The following is a 17,293-nucleotide window of genomic DNA, read 5'->3' on the forward strand; positions in this document are numbered from 1 at the left end:
AGCCATGGACACACAGAGTACCACTCAGGGCACCACTGGACTGCAGCTTCTCACAACACTGCAAAAGGTTCCACTGCGGATGCACCCTTGAGCAGCCTGTAAGTGCATGCAGCTGCACAAGCCTCCCTTTCCTGGGTTTCCCTGAGTGCCGTTCCCCCGCCGCCCCCCCACTGGGGAGCACTCCCGGAGCCCCACCGTCTCGCTGCTCCCCTGAAGAGGCGCTGAGCCTGGCAGAGCCAACTGCCTGGGGCTCGCAGGCGTTGAGCGTGAGCCGCACACGTCTTCATCCCACCCCCCTTCACATTGGTCTGTTTCCTTCCTTGCTCTGTGCCTCGCTCTTCCACTATGGCCTCCCCACTCACTGCGCGCCTGGGCTCCGCGGGGCCCCCTCCCCCTCCCCCTCAGCACAACGAGTGAAGAAGAGCCGGTGAGTCTCTTGTCCAGTTCACTGCGTCTTCGCTTGACGGACGTGTCGGCACTGGCTGAGAAAAGCACTGCAAGCCGGTGTTTCCGTGTGATCCAGGGGCCGGACTGCACAGTCTCGGCTTCTCCTCTCTGGGAACGGGCTGGAAGGCCTGCGATTTCCTGACAGAACATTTCTCATTTCCAGTTTGTCCGCTCAAGCTTTTAAACCTTTTTATAGGTTGGACTCACGAAACGCCATTGGTAACAGCTGTCAGTGTAATTTTATCTCTCGCCACAGACAGCATTGATCTGGGTTCATATCTCTAGATTGGAGTTTAAGATTTATCCGGGCTTAGCGATTAAGGGATCATCTGTGTGTGCCCCCGGGAAAGGTCATGTCCATAACACCTTCCATTTATGCTTTGTGCTATCCACACTGCCTGAAGTAAACACTGGGCTTAACAAACTAATTGAGATGGAAGTGGAGCAGCTTGCTTGTTCCGCTTTAAGAGATCTTGTAACTAGGTAAATAAAATCCTTCAGAAGAGAGAAAATTAATTTGAGATTAATCCGCACACAGCTAACTTCTCTCTTAGAGACCACTTGGAACAACAACAGTAAGAGAAGTATTCTTCATAAATAAGAGGCTCAAAGTCACTCTGGCATTTAATAAACAGAATTCAAAATTCCAACAGTAATAAATGTTTGCTTCCAAAATCTTGAGATAAAGTTAAATAGAGATAAGCAGTATGCATCTCCCCTTTACAATAGATTTAAAATTGCTACAATGATTTAAAACATTGAGTGCCAAACAAATCTATCAAATATTTTTTTCTCTCCTTAACATGGTGGATGCTGCACATTGGTAGTGGTGGAGGGGAGTCCCCATTACCTGTAAAGCACTTTGAGTGGAGTGTCCAGAAAAGCACTATATATAAGTGTCAGCAATTATTAATTATTATTATTATCAACATGGAAATATGAGATTATGTCCATTTCTACACCCCATCTGCCAACACACTGCAATGTTTATGATCTCATATAACCTTACATTTATTAATATAAATGAATACTTTATTAATTAAATGCATCATTTTCAGACACACTATACAATGCACATTTGTAAGAATTTAAAAACAGTTTTTCCAACTGAAGATAACACGCAGCTAATTTTGTTAGCTACCAGGAGAGTCTTCAGCCTTCTGAGGATGAACCAGTTACTGAAAATGGATGCATTAGAAAATGGTATTAGTTTTAGTACAGAGCCCTGACATATTAAAAAACATTCGAAAATGTCCTAGCAGTGTCAATAAAGGACATACTATACCAATGTGCAACACGGCTGTCTGCACTAGACCCTGTAGTCTAGTGCAAGACCAAGCTACCAGATGCTACTTTGTTAGCTTCCACTCTATTTTGTGCCCAGTATTGTGCAGAAAATGAATTATCTCTGTCAAGCCTGCATATTCTTATAAGAGTGAGCCACGCACTGCTTCCCTTACAGCTGCTCCCAGCCACACTTCAGGGATGCAGACACAATGGAAAAGTCTGGTTTTACTGAACTCCTTCAGGCATCCAGCAGTGGCAATGAGGCAGTGCCCCTGCCCGTGTTTTCCTTGTTAGTACTGGGGACGGTTCTTCATCACCACACCTTCAATTAACTTATGTCTACAACTAGGCGCAATGTCAAGGGCTAATTAATCATGTGTGAGATTTTGCACATGGCTACTGACATTCTGTGAAATCACGACTAGATCCAAGAACAAATTTGGAGCTGCAAATTAGGGAATATGTCTCACCTGTTCGACATATTTGTCTTCCTGTTAGACATATTAAGGTGCTATTTTAATAGAACAGGACAGGAGACCCCCCCCCCCCCAGAGCTTGGAATCTCGTTTTTTTTAGCACTCCAAACTTTAGAAGCATGTTCTCAACATTTATGAGTTTTCATTATTTCTGCATTATAATGAAAGGTGTGTTCAATTTCATATTTGATATTGCATCTGCACAATTAAATTTGCAGTGTGCTGTATATGTTCACATTTCTGTGATCCCTGAATCACCCTTTAAAGTTATTCGTGCTATTTGTATCTTTATGTGAACCTCTTTCAGATGGTTTGGGTGATGATTTTCTGAGAATTCTACGTCACTGATGTGTGAATGAAGTACAGATCTTTCCTTTTGGAGTGCTCTACTATTTTAATGTACTGTCTGTAGTCAGGCATTAATCCATTGTGTGTTCCTGGTAAGAGCTGGGCAGCTCAGAGCCAACCTGGAATCGCAGGGCTCAAGAGAGGACTACCCTCTGGACGTGAGGTCAGGCCACCAGCGGGCATGCTCACAATCCCAATTCGGAGACGTCGGTTAACCTGCTCAGCACGTCCTTGGAAATCCGGAGGAAGAACAGAATCACCTGGGAAAAAACCCAGGTGGACATGAGGGGAACATGCACAGTCAGGAATCAACCTGGGACCTGAAGGCTATGCAACACTGACCACAACAGCACCTGATGCACCTGTTGGTATGCAATAAGCCGAGACTTGATCCATAATGTATTTTTTCATCCTACCTGTTGTTAACACCTCCACTGCGCAAACACTAGATAAAAAATTCCATCACCGGTCACCTTCTTCTGCCACCATATAGCAATCCCTTTTTTATCTTTTTCATCCATTTTAGATTTTCTTTTCCGGACTATCACCTGCGTATCTCCGCAGGAGCCTAGCAGAATCCTATCTATCCAACATATTATTTCATGAATTATGGATGAATTAATGAACCAGTGAACATATGGGATTTACATTTATACAGCTACTGTACTTCATGAGCACTTTATAAACCATTCAAAGGGAGACACTGGAATAAAGGCAATTTACAGCACATCAAAGCCTGGAAACTGTTCGCACCATTATCTCAAACCTCTAAGCTGACTTTAATATACGTATGATTGTGCGATGCTTTCTGAGAGCCATTACCTCTGTTGATCCCACATACTCCGTGGGTATGAAGCTTTCCTCCAGAACAGCCATTAGATAGTTTCACCATTCTACAGTAATACTGCCTGAACTATGTCAGAAAGCGAGTTAAAGGTGAAATGTATAAAATACACTGTTTAGCAATACATCAACTTCTATGCATCAAGGTCAACTGAGTAATAGTAATTGCTTACACTTCTATAGTGCTTTTCTGGACACTCCACTCAAAGCTCTTTACAGGTAATGGGGATCCCCTCCACCCCCACCAGTGTGTAGCCCCACCTGGATGATGCGACAGCAGTGGAAGTGCACCAGTCCTCTCCCCACACACCAGCTATTAGTGGGGAGGAGAGCAGAGTGATGAAGCCAGTTCAGAGATGGTGATTATTAGGAGGCCAGGATTGGTAAAGGCCAATGGGAAATTTTGGCCAGGATGCTGGGGTAACACCCCTACTCTTGTCAAGAAACAACCTGGGATTTTTAATGACTTCAGAGAGTCGGGACCTCAGTTTTTATGTCTCTGTTTTAGGTCTTATGTCTCTTACAATTGACAATTGCCAGTATGCAACACTTCACTTTGATTTAGTCGGGGCACAGGTTGATTTTGCATCAATTTAATTTCTTGATTTTATTTTTGGTGAGAGCCCAGCACACATTCTTTTACTTCAGTCCCCTTTATGTCTAGAACCCTGAGAGTGGGAAGAACAAAAACTGGTGTTATACCAAGCAAATCCTTTTTTTACCTGTTTGTTCTTATTTTCAATTATTTTTCCTGGTGGTATCAGATCCTTTTGTCATGTACAGATTTTCCCAGAAAAAAAGTTTCCACATTTACTGTAAAACTGGGACAGAAAACCAGCATCAGAGGTAGGACTGTAAATCAGAAAATAGCTCTAGTTGATAAGGGCTGACATCTCATAACACTGTACAATTGACACCAGTGACAAATGAGCTGTAGCTGAGACACCTGAGGCTGCGATATGATTCACATTGTTACACTTCATTCACAACACGCTGTCTATATGCCGATAGCAGGAAAACAGTGCCATGAATTTCAAAAATAAAAAAGAGAAAGGTGTTAAAATGCTGTGTTTAGAAGGGAAAAATGGTGTTGCGTTATCACACACAAATGCACACACTGAGGCTCCAATGTCTAAGACCTTTCTGCTGATTTCAGTGTACAGAAATCACTAGCTGTTACCTACTGTAACAGGTGATCAGCGCTGCGATGCTGAAGAGTGAGGAAAGCTGGGCTCTAGTGCCCCTCGTTCGCGAGCACGGGGACCGAGGTCACCTTGCCGGAACTCAGAACCTCAACGGATTTTCAAGAAGAGTCCAGCTAAGCTGCTGCACCACAGAGCTTTCACAGAGCACGAGAGTCACATCACCGTCGTCTCCTTTTCTGAGAGACGGCAAATGAACCACTGCTCAACACACATTTATTCCGCCCATCATTTAAAAATATAACCCCTCTCCCAAAAAAGCATTGCTTAATTTTATCAGAGTATTCTAACGCTTGTAGCATTAACATCAGCCTTCTACAAAGCCTTCTACAAAATCATCTTGCTGCTTGTAAGGGACAAATCACCTGATAGCATGTTAATGTGTGCTATTCTACACCATTGTTAAGACCACTCTTTATATGACAGCATGAATCCATATGCAGTATATCTACAGAGCCCAGGATGAAAGGAAACACAGCTAAAATGAAACTAGAAAAATGTTAATTTCTTCATTCAGCCCTTCTGTTGTGAGCAAATAGGTTACGTTCCGAGGGTGAGCATTCATTCAACCAACGAAGAAATGGTGTTCAAGTTATCTTTAATGAAAGCATCTGATGAAACACTGCAGGATTTTGAAATTGTTTTCTTGGCTGCAGATGGGATCCTGCACATTTCATTTGCTGGCCAGGTGGCAGAAAGCCTCCGTGCGGGAACACCAGGATAAACCTGCACAAGGAGAGCCACTCAGGGAAGAACAGCTGTAGCCGGAGTCTGTTCCTCCATCGTCCTCCACAGGAAACCTGCGGCATGTGAAAGCAATCTTTTTAGTGCTCTCTGTTTTTCTAAAAGCTTGGACCAAATAGATAAGCCCAAAACCAATATCTCTATACTGTATATTTCAGATGTCAACCCCTCAGGAGACCAGCTGGTAGATAAAACTCCAATAAAGTTACTGACCTGATAAGATGATTTTTTTTTACTAAATCCTTTGATGTATTTCACAGTTTCAGAGATGCTGAATGCTGTTGTGAATTGAAGAATTGTACTTTCCTGTTGTGCGGAGGCTGTGCCAACTGATTGGAAAAGCTGAATGAAATACTCATTCATAAAAGAAGGAAATAAACAAGCCAGCAAATTACACCATGTTATCTGTAGAGTTATGGAAAAAAATATTAAAAAAACAAATAAGAATTGCATCTAAATTAAAAACATGATTTAGGGGATATTTGTACATATGGGAAGCAACACCAGTGGATATTTTCAGGCATATGACTGGATTTTCATGTTCCACTTGAAGAGCAAATCGTCACACTGAATGCTCCAGGAATCAGATGTATCACATGGCATGTGCACAATGACTTAGTTAATGTGAATGAAAGAGATAACAGGAGTTTCCTCCGGCTGGAATGAGATCATTAGTTCCACAGTGTGTGCCCTGCTTTCCCTAATTTAGATCAGTCATTTAGACTCTGGTATACCTTGTAAACGTATCACCTTTGCAGTTGATTCAGAAGTTGGAAGAGCTGCAAGTACTGTCTCAGCAGTTAAGCAATTCAGGAGGGCTTAGATGACATGAGAGCTGGGAAGAGTGATATCTGAGTGCAGACCAGTGTCAGGCATTAAAAAAGCTTTGAAGAACATACTACTGTAAGTCAGAACCTAATACTGGTCACAAACAAGACGTGGCCATTCAGCCTGTTTGATCCCAAGATCTCCTCCAGCTGTTTCTTGAAAGAAACCTGGATACCATCTTGAACACTATGGCTGGGTAGCTTGTTCTACACCCCCAAATCAAGAAAATCATTCCAAACCCCCTTCATCATCTAGGCAGCGCCAGGAAGCGAGAAACCCCGGTTTCACCTCATGTGTGCTGCTGTGCTTTAGTTTTGGAGCAGCTTTGGAGTCAGTGCAAACACACGCAGCAGGAGTGGCTCCTGGCCAGGAGGGAAACCATACTCACACAGCTTCATGGAAGCAAGAGGGGTCTTGAAGGTTCAGGAGGGGGAGGACCCCAGCCTCACTCACTTTCACTCACCTGTGCACAGGTACAGTAGACTCTCAGCATCATGAACTAGTGGGGGGTTAAGGGATATCTGTGGTGCTGAATGTGTGTTAAATCATGAAGAACGGGCTTTTTTTTCAGTCCAAAAACATACTAGTATATGAGAAAAATGTACATCTATGTATACGCTTGATGAACGTTTTGACTTTTCTCTTATAACTTCTGTTGTAATCTATTATAATGGACACAGTTTATGAACATTCACTCTGTGTCATCTGAACTGCAACAGTGAATGCACATAAATTTGGATTTGATTCGGATTTTAACACTACAAGTTTACAATTAGAAATCTGCACATGAAGTTCGCACGGAGTTCAGAGTCTGTAATTGGGTAATAGTTCTTGATGCAAAACATCTTCAAGCGCCGCTTTGAAATCTCGAAATCGGATAAAAAAGAGTGTGTTTCAGCACACAAAGATGCACACAAGAGCATAGAATATTAAAGCTATCAAGTTCTTTCAAAGAACTGGATTAGATGCCAGTAGTTTTTTTGAGTGCGTTTAGTTCCAGAATGTAGCGTGTTGATGCACATTCTCCAAAGAGCCCCATCTCACGACGCCAAGCTGTTTGTATTTGCAATGTATATTCATGAATGCATATGTATAAATAATACAGGAAGCACGTACCCTATTTCTCCGATATCTAGTTCGCACTCTGCCAGATCAAATCCCAGACATCATTTTACTGCCGAGGATGGGCTGGGAATTGAAGAAACACTTACACTATGTTCATTGCCGGAAGCGTTAATTTGGATTTACATGACAATGTGAGAACTCTAACAACTTTATCTCCGTTTGTTCAAAATATAATTATGACAAAAGACGCATAACGCACCAGATGTCCGCTTTGTTTTTCGTGTTTATTCTGTTGAGCTGATGGCTAGCTCTTTCGTGTTTTTCACTCTCGTTCGGAAAACAGAATTAATCTGACGGTCTCGTTTCCCTCCTTTGTCGCTGCAGCTGCAAATGGATTAATTCAGATGGCGGAGGCTAATTCCTTTCCAAAATAAAATACGGAATGGGCTCCCAAAGACGAGGGGTAGCAGAGCTGTCTGCCAAACGGCTTTGCCTTCCCGTGTTTAGCACCACCAGGCGCGTCTCTTTCATCACTTCCTCAGCCTGCACTTGAGTTAAAAAGCAGCTCTTTACCACCTGGCCGTCTGGCCATCGTAGATATGTTGTTAAACCGGGATTCATGTCTACAGCTGTAATTTGAGATTGTATACTAATTCTAACGTGCGCTTTGGCGGGTGATAATACTGTAGGTGACTACAAGCCGTGTTTCTGAAACGGTTCCACGTAAAAATCGCTGGGCTTTTTTAAGCTTCATTGTTTGAATCGACCAATACTATATGCGGATTCCGCTACAGCTGTAGCGATTTTTACGTGGAACCGTTTCAGGTATCTTAAAGTCTTCTGACACCTGAAGAGATTTCACAGCCTAAATGTTGTGTTTTTCTTTCTCATTTTCAGCGAGGAAATGACTTCTACTCATCCCTGCTCAGTCACTTCTTCTTAGAGTTCAGGAGTACAGTACACGCGTTCCATGGGTAAGACCAATTTAGATGTCAGATGCCTGGAGAAGGTTCTTACAGGACACTTATACATTTCAAAACGACTCCCCCTCTTTCTATATCCACAGAGCACAAGCATCTGATCTGCAGCCTGTGTCAAATAACAATGACAACAGTGAAAACAGCTTGGAAAACCCAGCTGCCTTCAAAGATACTGACAGCACTTTCCTAACTGCATCTGGTAAAAAATGCAGAGCAGGTATGTTCAAACGGAAAAGACTGTCAGACGGGAGTTGGGTGGTTGTGCTATGGTGGAGAGCTCTAATTTCCCAATAAGCACCAGTGTAAAAAAAAAAGGTGAGGGATCACTTGTGAAAAATTGAAAATGAACTTGAAATATTATGAGCATCGACAGTAAATCAAGGTTCTGTCAAAACAAGCACAGCAAAAGTACCCAGAGACTGATTCATAACCTCGCCATAGTGGGGGTCAAAACTCTGGATAACTACAGGGTGGTGTGGAAATCGTGGGGGCAGAGTTCTGCTGTTTCTCCCCAGATCCAGGCCCTTCACTCAGGCTGCTCCAGTAAAATACCAGCCCCAGAAACGGGCACCAATGTCAGTCACGTTGGATACAAGTCTCAGCCCCCCAAAAAAGTTAATCAGACCTCAGCTGCATCACATACAAAACAGTGACGTGCCCTCAGAATTCCTCAAGTGTTACGCTGATACTCAATAAGCTGCATGTCAGTTTCAGTCAAAACCAGCTCGTATGAAGAAGACCAGGGGAGGCTTGTCATGTGGAGGGGACAGGAAAGGACTGTGATCATCTTTAGCATAGCTTATTCCTGCCGGACTCAGCACTGATCTGTATCAGGTCCTCCTGGGGAAAACTCCAGGGGCATGGCCACAGACCTGGGCTCACTAAGCTACGGTCGCTTTTTGGCAGATTGTTCTGGAGGCAACTGTGAGAGCTAAACAGTGAAAGGCTTGCTTGGGACATGAAGCTGATGTAGACAATAGTGCAGCACCTTGCTCACTTGAGATGTGGCCAACAAGGTAGACAAGACAGATTCTATGTAAGAAAACAAAAAGCGTAGTCAGACACAGCAGCAGAGCAACCATGAAAACAGAGACAATGTACTGTAGCAAACAAAGGATTGAGAAAGGCAATGCACAACTAGGGCATTATGACTTAATCACTATTCTGACACCTCGGTCCAAGGCAGTTGGCACTCAAGTTAGTGAACCGTGGAACTGCAGGCAGGCTAAGTGCTATACAAAGCTGACATGTCTAATGGACATTTTAGGACTCATTGTAATGCATATCCATTACAAAACAATACACAGCCATTATTACAGTGAGCTGACAGATTGCAGTACAAGAATAAACGTGAAAGGGGATTGAAGAGCAAAAAGAAAAGATGTCAGATTCTTTTTTGGTCCACAGTGGGTACCGTCAAATGGTGTTCAACTAGAGAGAAATGAGGGATGACTATCGGAGTAGCAGAGTCAACCCAATGGGCTTCTTCACAGTCAGCAGTGAAACACCAGCCAGAGGACACGTGCGAAAGCTGCAGGTTGTGCATTTACAACTCGGAACAGACGGCACTGCTTTACACAAAGGGTTGTGAGGTTCTGGAACAAGTTGACCATTCCTGTTGGATTCTTTCGTTGTTGTTTCTTTGAAAGGATCCCTGTATCAATTACGTGCTAGCAACCCAACGAGCTAGATGGGCCACGCAGCCCCCACTCTCATATGTCAGCTGTCTCATCTTCTTGTGCTCATGGCCGTGAAACACTTCCAAGAGCCCACAGGAAAGGAGGTGGGCAAACTCTTCAACTGTTCCACTGAAACTGAGCCACTGTTTCAGCAATTCAGTAAAGGGATACGAAGTAGAAGAACTGCCTGTGTAAATAATCGAATTCATGATCACATTAAACTCACTGTTTTGTCCGTGTGCACTGGGGTATTAAACTGAGACTCGGAGTCGGCGGTGTTTTATGAAGGGAATGCCTGTTAGCTGTAACTGAAGGATCTGTGAGGTCACGAGGCCTCGGGTGCAGGGTTTAAACACAAAGTGTGCCAGACAGAAGTCACTGGGTATTACAGCGAAGCCCCTCTGGAGAATTGAAGCCAGGCTGATCTCCGCAAGAAATGGAGCAGTTAATTGTAGGCGTGCAGAAGCCGAGCATGGCAGAATAATTTGATACCATTAAGATATCATTTGTTTCAAGACGTTTTAAAAGGATTTCTGGTTATCTCGTTTCTTGTTGTAGCTTTGGCAGGATACAGATATGCTGCATAAATGGTGTTCGCCTGTGCTGAGATTTGCAGCCAGTGCTTCAGCTGGCACTTTGTTCAATGGAGGGGTGTGAATGCCCGAGTGATAGGTACAGTACAAAACACACAGGCACTGCCATTATCAAACACGGCTTGCAGGGACGCGTGGGGTCATAGTCCGCGCCACTAACCAACAGTGCCACCCTGCAAGTACATTGGAGAACGTGTAAGTATAGGAATCCCAGCCTAGCCCGACCTTAAAACTGCACTAATATTTATACTTCAGTACACCCAGTGCACAGAGTCCATCTACATCACAAGCTTTACTGAAAGCACAGCTAAAATCCTGGGCATGACAAAGGAATGAGGGATGAAAGCTATTATTGTGCAGGTAGAAAAAAAATAACAGGGATCAGGCGTTTTTTTTTTTCAAGTACTTTGCAGTACTTTATAAATACAAATCCCCAGCACAGTGAAACAGCCAGGGCTAATTAACATTCATGGCCAGTGTTCATAGCAACTACATGGTCTTAAAAATGACACCACAGCCCTGAAGTGTATTTCTTGTAAAGTGCATATACAGTATATAAACGCTGTAACAGCTGCTGTGTATACTTGTATACTTCTGTGCAAAACCATGCACACTGGCCAAAATATTAGGAACCCCACTCCATAACTTGCTCGATCCCTGTGAGTCCCAGGAGCATGCTAGCCTTCCTCTGAGGCGAGGATGAGGGTGATGTACAGTGGGATTGAGCTGCCCTGCTTCTACCAGCGTCCAGTCGGATTGAGATCCGGGAATTTTCTCGACTGGGGAGAGGAGAGATGCCCGTCTCGTGCTCCTGAAACTCAATATTCATTTGACTGAAGTTCTTATATTTAATCCAGTGAGTGTACACCTGTGTACACACACACACCTACTCCGTATTATAAACACCCACAGCCGAAGCGTTGTTTCTTTTCTTCTCTTTTCAGCAGGGAATAAACCTGAACTTGTTACTCTATTACATTGCAAAATATTTACTGGGACAGGAAGAAATATGTAAACATTTTTACATTGATAATATCTTCTAGATTTATTTTATATGTATTCTACTGCGCATGTATCTAAATCGATGGCCGTCGAGTAACGTTACATTGAGGAGCTATTTAAAAAAACACAATTTAATAGGAATATTACAATTGTTTTACATTTATTCGATAACAAAAAGTATTTTTTAAATATGAAATTGTGCATCCCCAAGCACTGAATAAGCGACACCTTGTGGGGCAGCGCAGGAAATGTTCTTGAACTCTGCCGCCGAGCTGTAGTCAGGAAACCCAGGACGCGAAAACCAACTTGTGTAAGAATGTAATCGTGCTGTGGACAGATTGAACTCTCCAGGAGGCCACATTAACCAACACCGTGAAATGTATGTGACCTACACTTTGAACCCCTCTGTCCCCAGTCAGAGGTCAGTTGTTATTTCAGCTGAAGGTTGTTGGGTTTTTTTTTTCCCCCGGCAGGGGAGGTCTTCACTCGGAGGACCTAAAAAGTACAGGAAAGGTTTATTTCATTCGTTTTACTGGCCATACGTTACATCATCATAATAATAATAATAATAATAATAATAATAATAAAAGTTTAGTCGGGAAGATTCACCATGTATTCATACTTAAGTGTTTTTTGTAACACAGTACATCTTTATCCTTGAACCTTGCGTCAATCGCTAGGTTTTTCCCCCTTTCTATCATACGAATGCATGTCAAACCCGGTGTAGAACAGCAGGAAGTACAGGGCGTTTTAGCAAAGACGAGCCCCGGACACGGCGTGTGAACACGCCACGCGTGCGCCGAGCTCCACGCCGGTGCCGGACACGGGCGCCCGGCGGTAACCTGTAACCGCGAGCGAGCAACTTTGTCAAAGGCGACCGGTTCCATTCGGCGGCTCGTCTGCAGGGGGCTTTTCGAGGAGCGCGGCGTCGCCCTGCCGCGGGTCACGGCGGCAACGCGGCCCCAGCCCGTCCCGCTGTGGCACTGCGACGCACGACCGACAAGAGGAGCCCCCGTGGTGGGAGAGGGGGGGTTAAAATCGGCAATGTGCGTTTCGCCGTCCCTGCCGGGGAGGCAGGGTTACCCTGGAACTCCCCCGGCGCGGACAGTGGTTCGCTCCCCCTAGCGGAAGTGCCCGCAGATAGATCAGCTGTGCCTCGGAGAGAAAGTTGTCTGTACCTGGACCGAGTCCGCAGGAGCGCCGTCGGAGCCCGTCGCCCTCCCCCCTTTACCCAGCAGCTGGAAGAGAAGATGAGACGGAAGGAGAAGAGGTTGCTCAAGTTCGCCGGGCTGCTGTTGGCGGCTCTGCTGTTCCTGCCGAACGTGGGCTTGTGGTCCCTGTACCGGGACCGGGTGTTGGAGAGCTCGCCGGAGATCGCCGAGAGAGCGGCGGGTCTGCCCGCTGTCCAGGTGAGAAGCCGTGCTTGTCTCACTCCCTGGCCGTGTCGCCCTGCCGCGCTGAGCTCCTTGCGGGCTCCGAGCCGGAGCCGGAGCCGGCGGAGGCTGGCTGCTCCCCCTCGCCTTGTGAGTGCGGGCTTCTCGGAGGCTGCCCGCCGCTCGGAAGGCGCTTCTTGCGACTTTTGTTCCACCGACTCGACCCCACCACCCGCACCCCGGTTGCCCCGTGTGGCTGTGCGGGTGGTGTCCGGGCGCAGGCTGCGCTCAGATGCGCGGCGAGGCTGTGCAGGGCTGTGCGGGGCTCAAGACGTGTCTTTTTTGTCGGCGAAGGACAGGCCACGTATTCGAACGAGGAAACGGTTCGAATGCAGTGCGATACAAGTTTCAGGAAATCCGGGAAGAAAACTTTCCAGAACCAAGTGAAAGGTTCAAACATCATCATCATCATCACTACCATCATGCGCTTGGGCACCGTGGCATTGAAACAGGACTCGAGCACCGTGTAAGCAGGCGATGCAGGTTTGTTTCTCAACGGGCAAGCAAACGTGTTGAAGACGACGTGCTGCTGACTTTGTGAGCGCAGTCTTTTTTTTGTTGTTGTTTCGCAAGTAGTCCGACTCGAGCTTAACATCTACGTTTGACTGAATCGCAGTCCGGTTTAAAAACGTGCAGTTCTGAGAGCTAGTGAAGTTACGAAAGCGCTGTCTAGATTTTCGAGGTGTGCCTTTTTGTTGTTGTTTTACTTCGTCAGCCGGTTTGAAATTGATATTAAAATGCAAAATCAAGCACGGTGCCTTAATGGTGAAAGACTTTTTTTTTTTCCGCGTAGCTACAGAATATGTGACGCTAGCTGTCTGTAGAAACGTGCGCTTCCCTGTCTGTGAGGGCAGGAGAAGTGGGCGAGAGCTCTGTCGGGGGCAAAACTTCACACCTCTGACCTGTTGTAGGTCAGAGCCAGGAGCGCCGCTCCCCTGAGCTACAGCCGCTGCGAGTTCGAACCACAAGGAGCTGCAGTTCGTTCAGGACGTCTGGAAGGAAAGACCCCGTGTTGTGTGTGTGACAATATACGACAGCGTAGCAGTGCCGACAACAAGAACGCAACCTACCTGTAAAACGCGCTAGGCAAATATACAAAATCTCGGTCTTCGCCTCTCCGCCGCTGCGCCTCGGGGGAGCCCAGCCGAACCGGAGCTGCCGGTGAAGGTTCAGCTGTGTGGATGCGCTCGCTGTGATCAAGATCCCAGTCGAGTCTGCAGCCGGCTGAGCTGTTCAACACGGTCAGCATGAAGCTCTTCGTTGGTTGTGGATTGAAAACGCAGCAGCATACCAGTTGTATACATTTTAAATCCCGTAGTGTCGGGGGTATGTATTGCTAAATAGGGTGACACCTTTATACTTGATTTCGATGTGTTAAGCGTTTGAGAACCAGTGTTTTTATGGATTTCCGAAATGTCTGGATGAGGCAAGGCCAGTGTCTTTTTTTTTCCTGGTAGCAAAGGTTCCTGAAACTAGCATCGTTTCTAAACATTCATTTTCAGCAGAATGTGAAAGCGTGTCCTTGGCTGCCCTTGCCTAAACACCCCTTACAGTTGCCCTGATACCCTCCGAGCTCCCAGTCTGTCCAGTGATCGGCTGCCGCGTACCTCACTTTTCCCTACTTGCAGCATAGAACGTGAATCTCTGATTTCCCCCTGCATGTTGGGGGACCTGACGCAGATCTCTCCAGTCCTCAAAACCGAGAAAGGGAGTCGCTTCTTTACCCAGAGGGTGGTGGGAGCGTGGAACAAGCTTCCCAGACACATTATGGGATGTGTCGATACCCTGGCTACCGCGTAGAAGCCTGGGATCAATTAACACCCGAATGAGATGCGGGGATCAATTAAGTGTTAATTACTGAACGGGCACGATGGGCCGTAGAGCGCTTCTCCTTTGTCACCTCTCTCTTGTGCCTCTGTGTTTTCCGAAACAAGAGGACGACAGACCATTGAGCTTTCGGCTGGCTCAGTGTCTTGGCAGCATTGCAGCTAAAGCTGGGATTTCCTGAACTGAGAAGTGAGGGAGAGAGCTGTTAACAAAACACCTGATTTACAAATCAGTTTATTGTTCAAGAAGCCTTGGTAATTATGTGATCTGCTCATACAGTACCAGGGTTGAGAAAACCAGGCTCACCCCATTGTGTCATGTGATGCAATGTCATATTTTGAGCTGCCTTTTTTTCCCTAAGCAAATGATCTGCTGATTATGACACCCGGCAGCCTCAGAACACTGTAGCCTTCACAGCTGCTATATTATGATGAAGCAAGGACAGGCTTTCTGCAGAGAAAGGAATGGGACCTCGAGCTGGTGCAGGTTCATGCAGGGGAATTGCAGGGAGGCCCAGCAGCTCTGTGTGTGCTGAGCTGTGATTATTGGCACCACAGGCTCCTCCCGCTGTCCGTCCCTTCGGATCACGGGGGGCCCGAGCCGGTGTGTTCTCCGTGCCCGCGGAGCGTGGCCGTGTTTGCGTCTGTCCGAGGCCCCCCCACTCCTCCCTCCGTCCGGAAATGCAGCCTGAGCAGACTTCAGCGCAGGAGTTCACGTGGGTCGTGACACCGACCTGCTGTTCGCAAGACTCCGTTTTTTGGATTTCTAGCCCATAGGTCTGTAACACTCTTATAGCATCAGAAATACAGGTCCAGTGAGTCTAGACTGGAGTGGCTGTGTAATTTGTTTTCACTTATCGACAGCTTTTGTTAATAAATTCATAGAGTTCCGGATTATTTTAATGAATGTTTTATCGGAAACGGGAGGCTTTAAAGCAAGCAAGCAAGAAAGGAAGGAAAAGTGCGACTCGGCCTTGTCACCATTAAGGAACCAAGCGTAGGTGTGCACATTGGGTGTCACTTGGCTTTCTGTGCCTCTTGTTAATCTGTCACTCGGGCTACGGTCTGTCGTGGCGAAGGACCTCGGAGTGTTGAAAAGGACACAACAGGGGTGTTGTTGTTGTGGCCCGTGCTGTGATTTTCCCATCTGGACTCCGCGCCTGGTGTTGGAGTGCAGGCTGCTCTGTATGCTGGTCAGGCCGACGCTCTGTGCTGCAGGGGACCGTGTTGTTCAGCTGGAAGCAGGTGCTCTGACCCCCTCGTGCTGAGCGTTTCATCACGCATCCCTTTACTAGTGGTACCAGTGGAACAGTACCTATAGAGTACGCATAGCGCTTAATATTGCACATCAAACATCTGGAACTGAAGTGGATGTTCGTAGATGCATGTGTGTCTGCAGTTTCTAGCAGTGTTTGCCTCCGGCATGGTGTCTATTAGTCGAGGGCAGTTTCTGACAATAAGCGCCACGTGTGACGGATCATGGCTTTCCCACGTTTTGCAAGGCTGCTCTTCGGTTTTCCCTGTCAAGTTTTATCGAGGCCAGCAGAATGTTCTGTGCTTCTTGAAGTGTCCACATCTTGCCCTCCGAGCCAAAGAAAGGGATTTAAGGGGCTCAGAGCCACCGTTGCAGTAAGTGTGCTGTTTTTTTTTTTCCCCAAGCTGGTGTTTGTTGAGCGGTGCAGCGCGGCGTCCTGATGGATAGAAGGTCTGGCCGTGACCGAGCATCTGAAATCTTGCTTAAAACGTTCGGAGTGTGGGGAAAAATTGTGTGACCGCTGTGGCGAGGATAGAAAACCGCTGAGCTTCAAATTAAGTAGTAAGAGAGGTCTAAAATGTATTGCAGCAGGGTTGGGTCCTTGGCTGAAAAGGATGCCAATACGTCCCAAGCAGTTCCTGATACATGCAGTCAAAGGTGTTTTCATTAAGGCTGTTGATACTACATTCATCATCGGTAAGATGTGTGTGAGCATACAACCAAAACTGAGAGCTGCTTACGTCGGCACGTTCTCAGACCTGCTCTGCTGGAAAGGGCGGAGTACGCGCACACTTTGTTGTACTTGGCATTAAAAAGCACCTGTTTCACTAATTACAAAGTGTCAATATTGACTGATTCAGAGCAGGACAGTCAAGTTTAAAGTAGACAATAGCCTGAGAAATAGGTGAGGGTGAGTCCTTCGTTGTTGCTCTTGGATTATTGACAAGCTGCCTGAATATTTCTCCCATATGCTACAAGCCTGTGTACCATGGGTGCTGATTGGGTAATTGGAGTCCCAGGGTAATTGCAAGATCTGTGGATTGGAAACACACCTAGGACTGTCCTTAACAATTCTTTGTCCAGTACAGGCCTGACATCCCTTCAGATCATGAGCTGTCAGTAATCAGCTCAAACATCTGGCATCAACAGAGAGTCAGAAGTTCACTTATATGCTGCTGTACAGTATATCCAGGTGTACCAGATGTCCACTGTTCAACCCAATGAACTTTGGGTGGAGCAGTATTATTCTGTTAATTGAAGGGGATCATTCCTTTGGGTGGGGTGT

At 46.0% G+C, this 17,293-nt stretch overlaps 1 protein-coding gene across 2 annotated transcripts in view; it reads left to right on the forward strand.

Annotated features, from left to right (window-relative positions):
- Positions 1-12,744: 12,744 nt before the first annotated feature.
- Positions 12,745-17,293, forward strand: part of LOC102689728 (polypeptide N-acetylgalactosaminyltransferase 10) — a 56,891-nt gene continuing 52,342 nt past the window's right edge. Inside the window, exon 1 of one of the 2 annotated variants that reach the window (XM_069195338.1) lies at positions 12,745-12,903. In XM_069195338.1, the coding sequence (XP_069051439.1) occupies positions 12,745-12,903 (159 nt within the window). Of the gene's footprint in view, positions 12,904-13,323; positions 13,411-17,293 lie in introns of those variants that run through there. The other variant, XM_069195340.1, reaches the window with a different exon arrangement.

This window comes from Lepisosteus oculatus, chromosome 11 (assembly GCF_040954835.1).
Source record: "Lepisosteus oculatus isolate fLepOcu1 chromosome 11, fLepOcu1.hap2, whole genome shotgun sequence".
In the NCBI taxonomy this organism is placed as follows: Eukaryota; Metazoa; Chordata; class Actinopteri; order Semionotiformes; family Lepisosteidae; genus Lepisosteus; species Lepisosteus oculatus.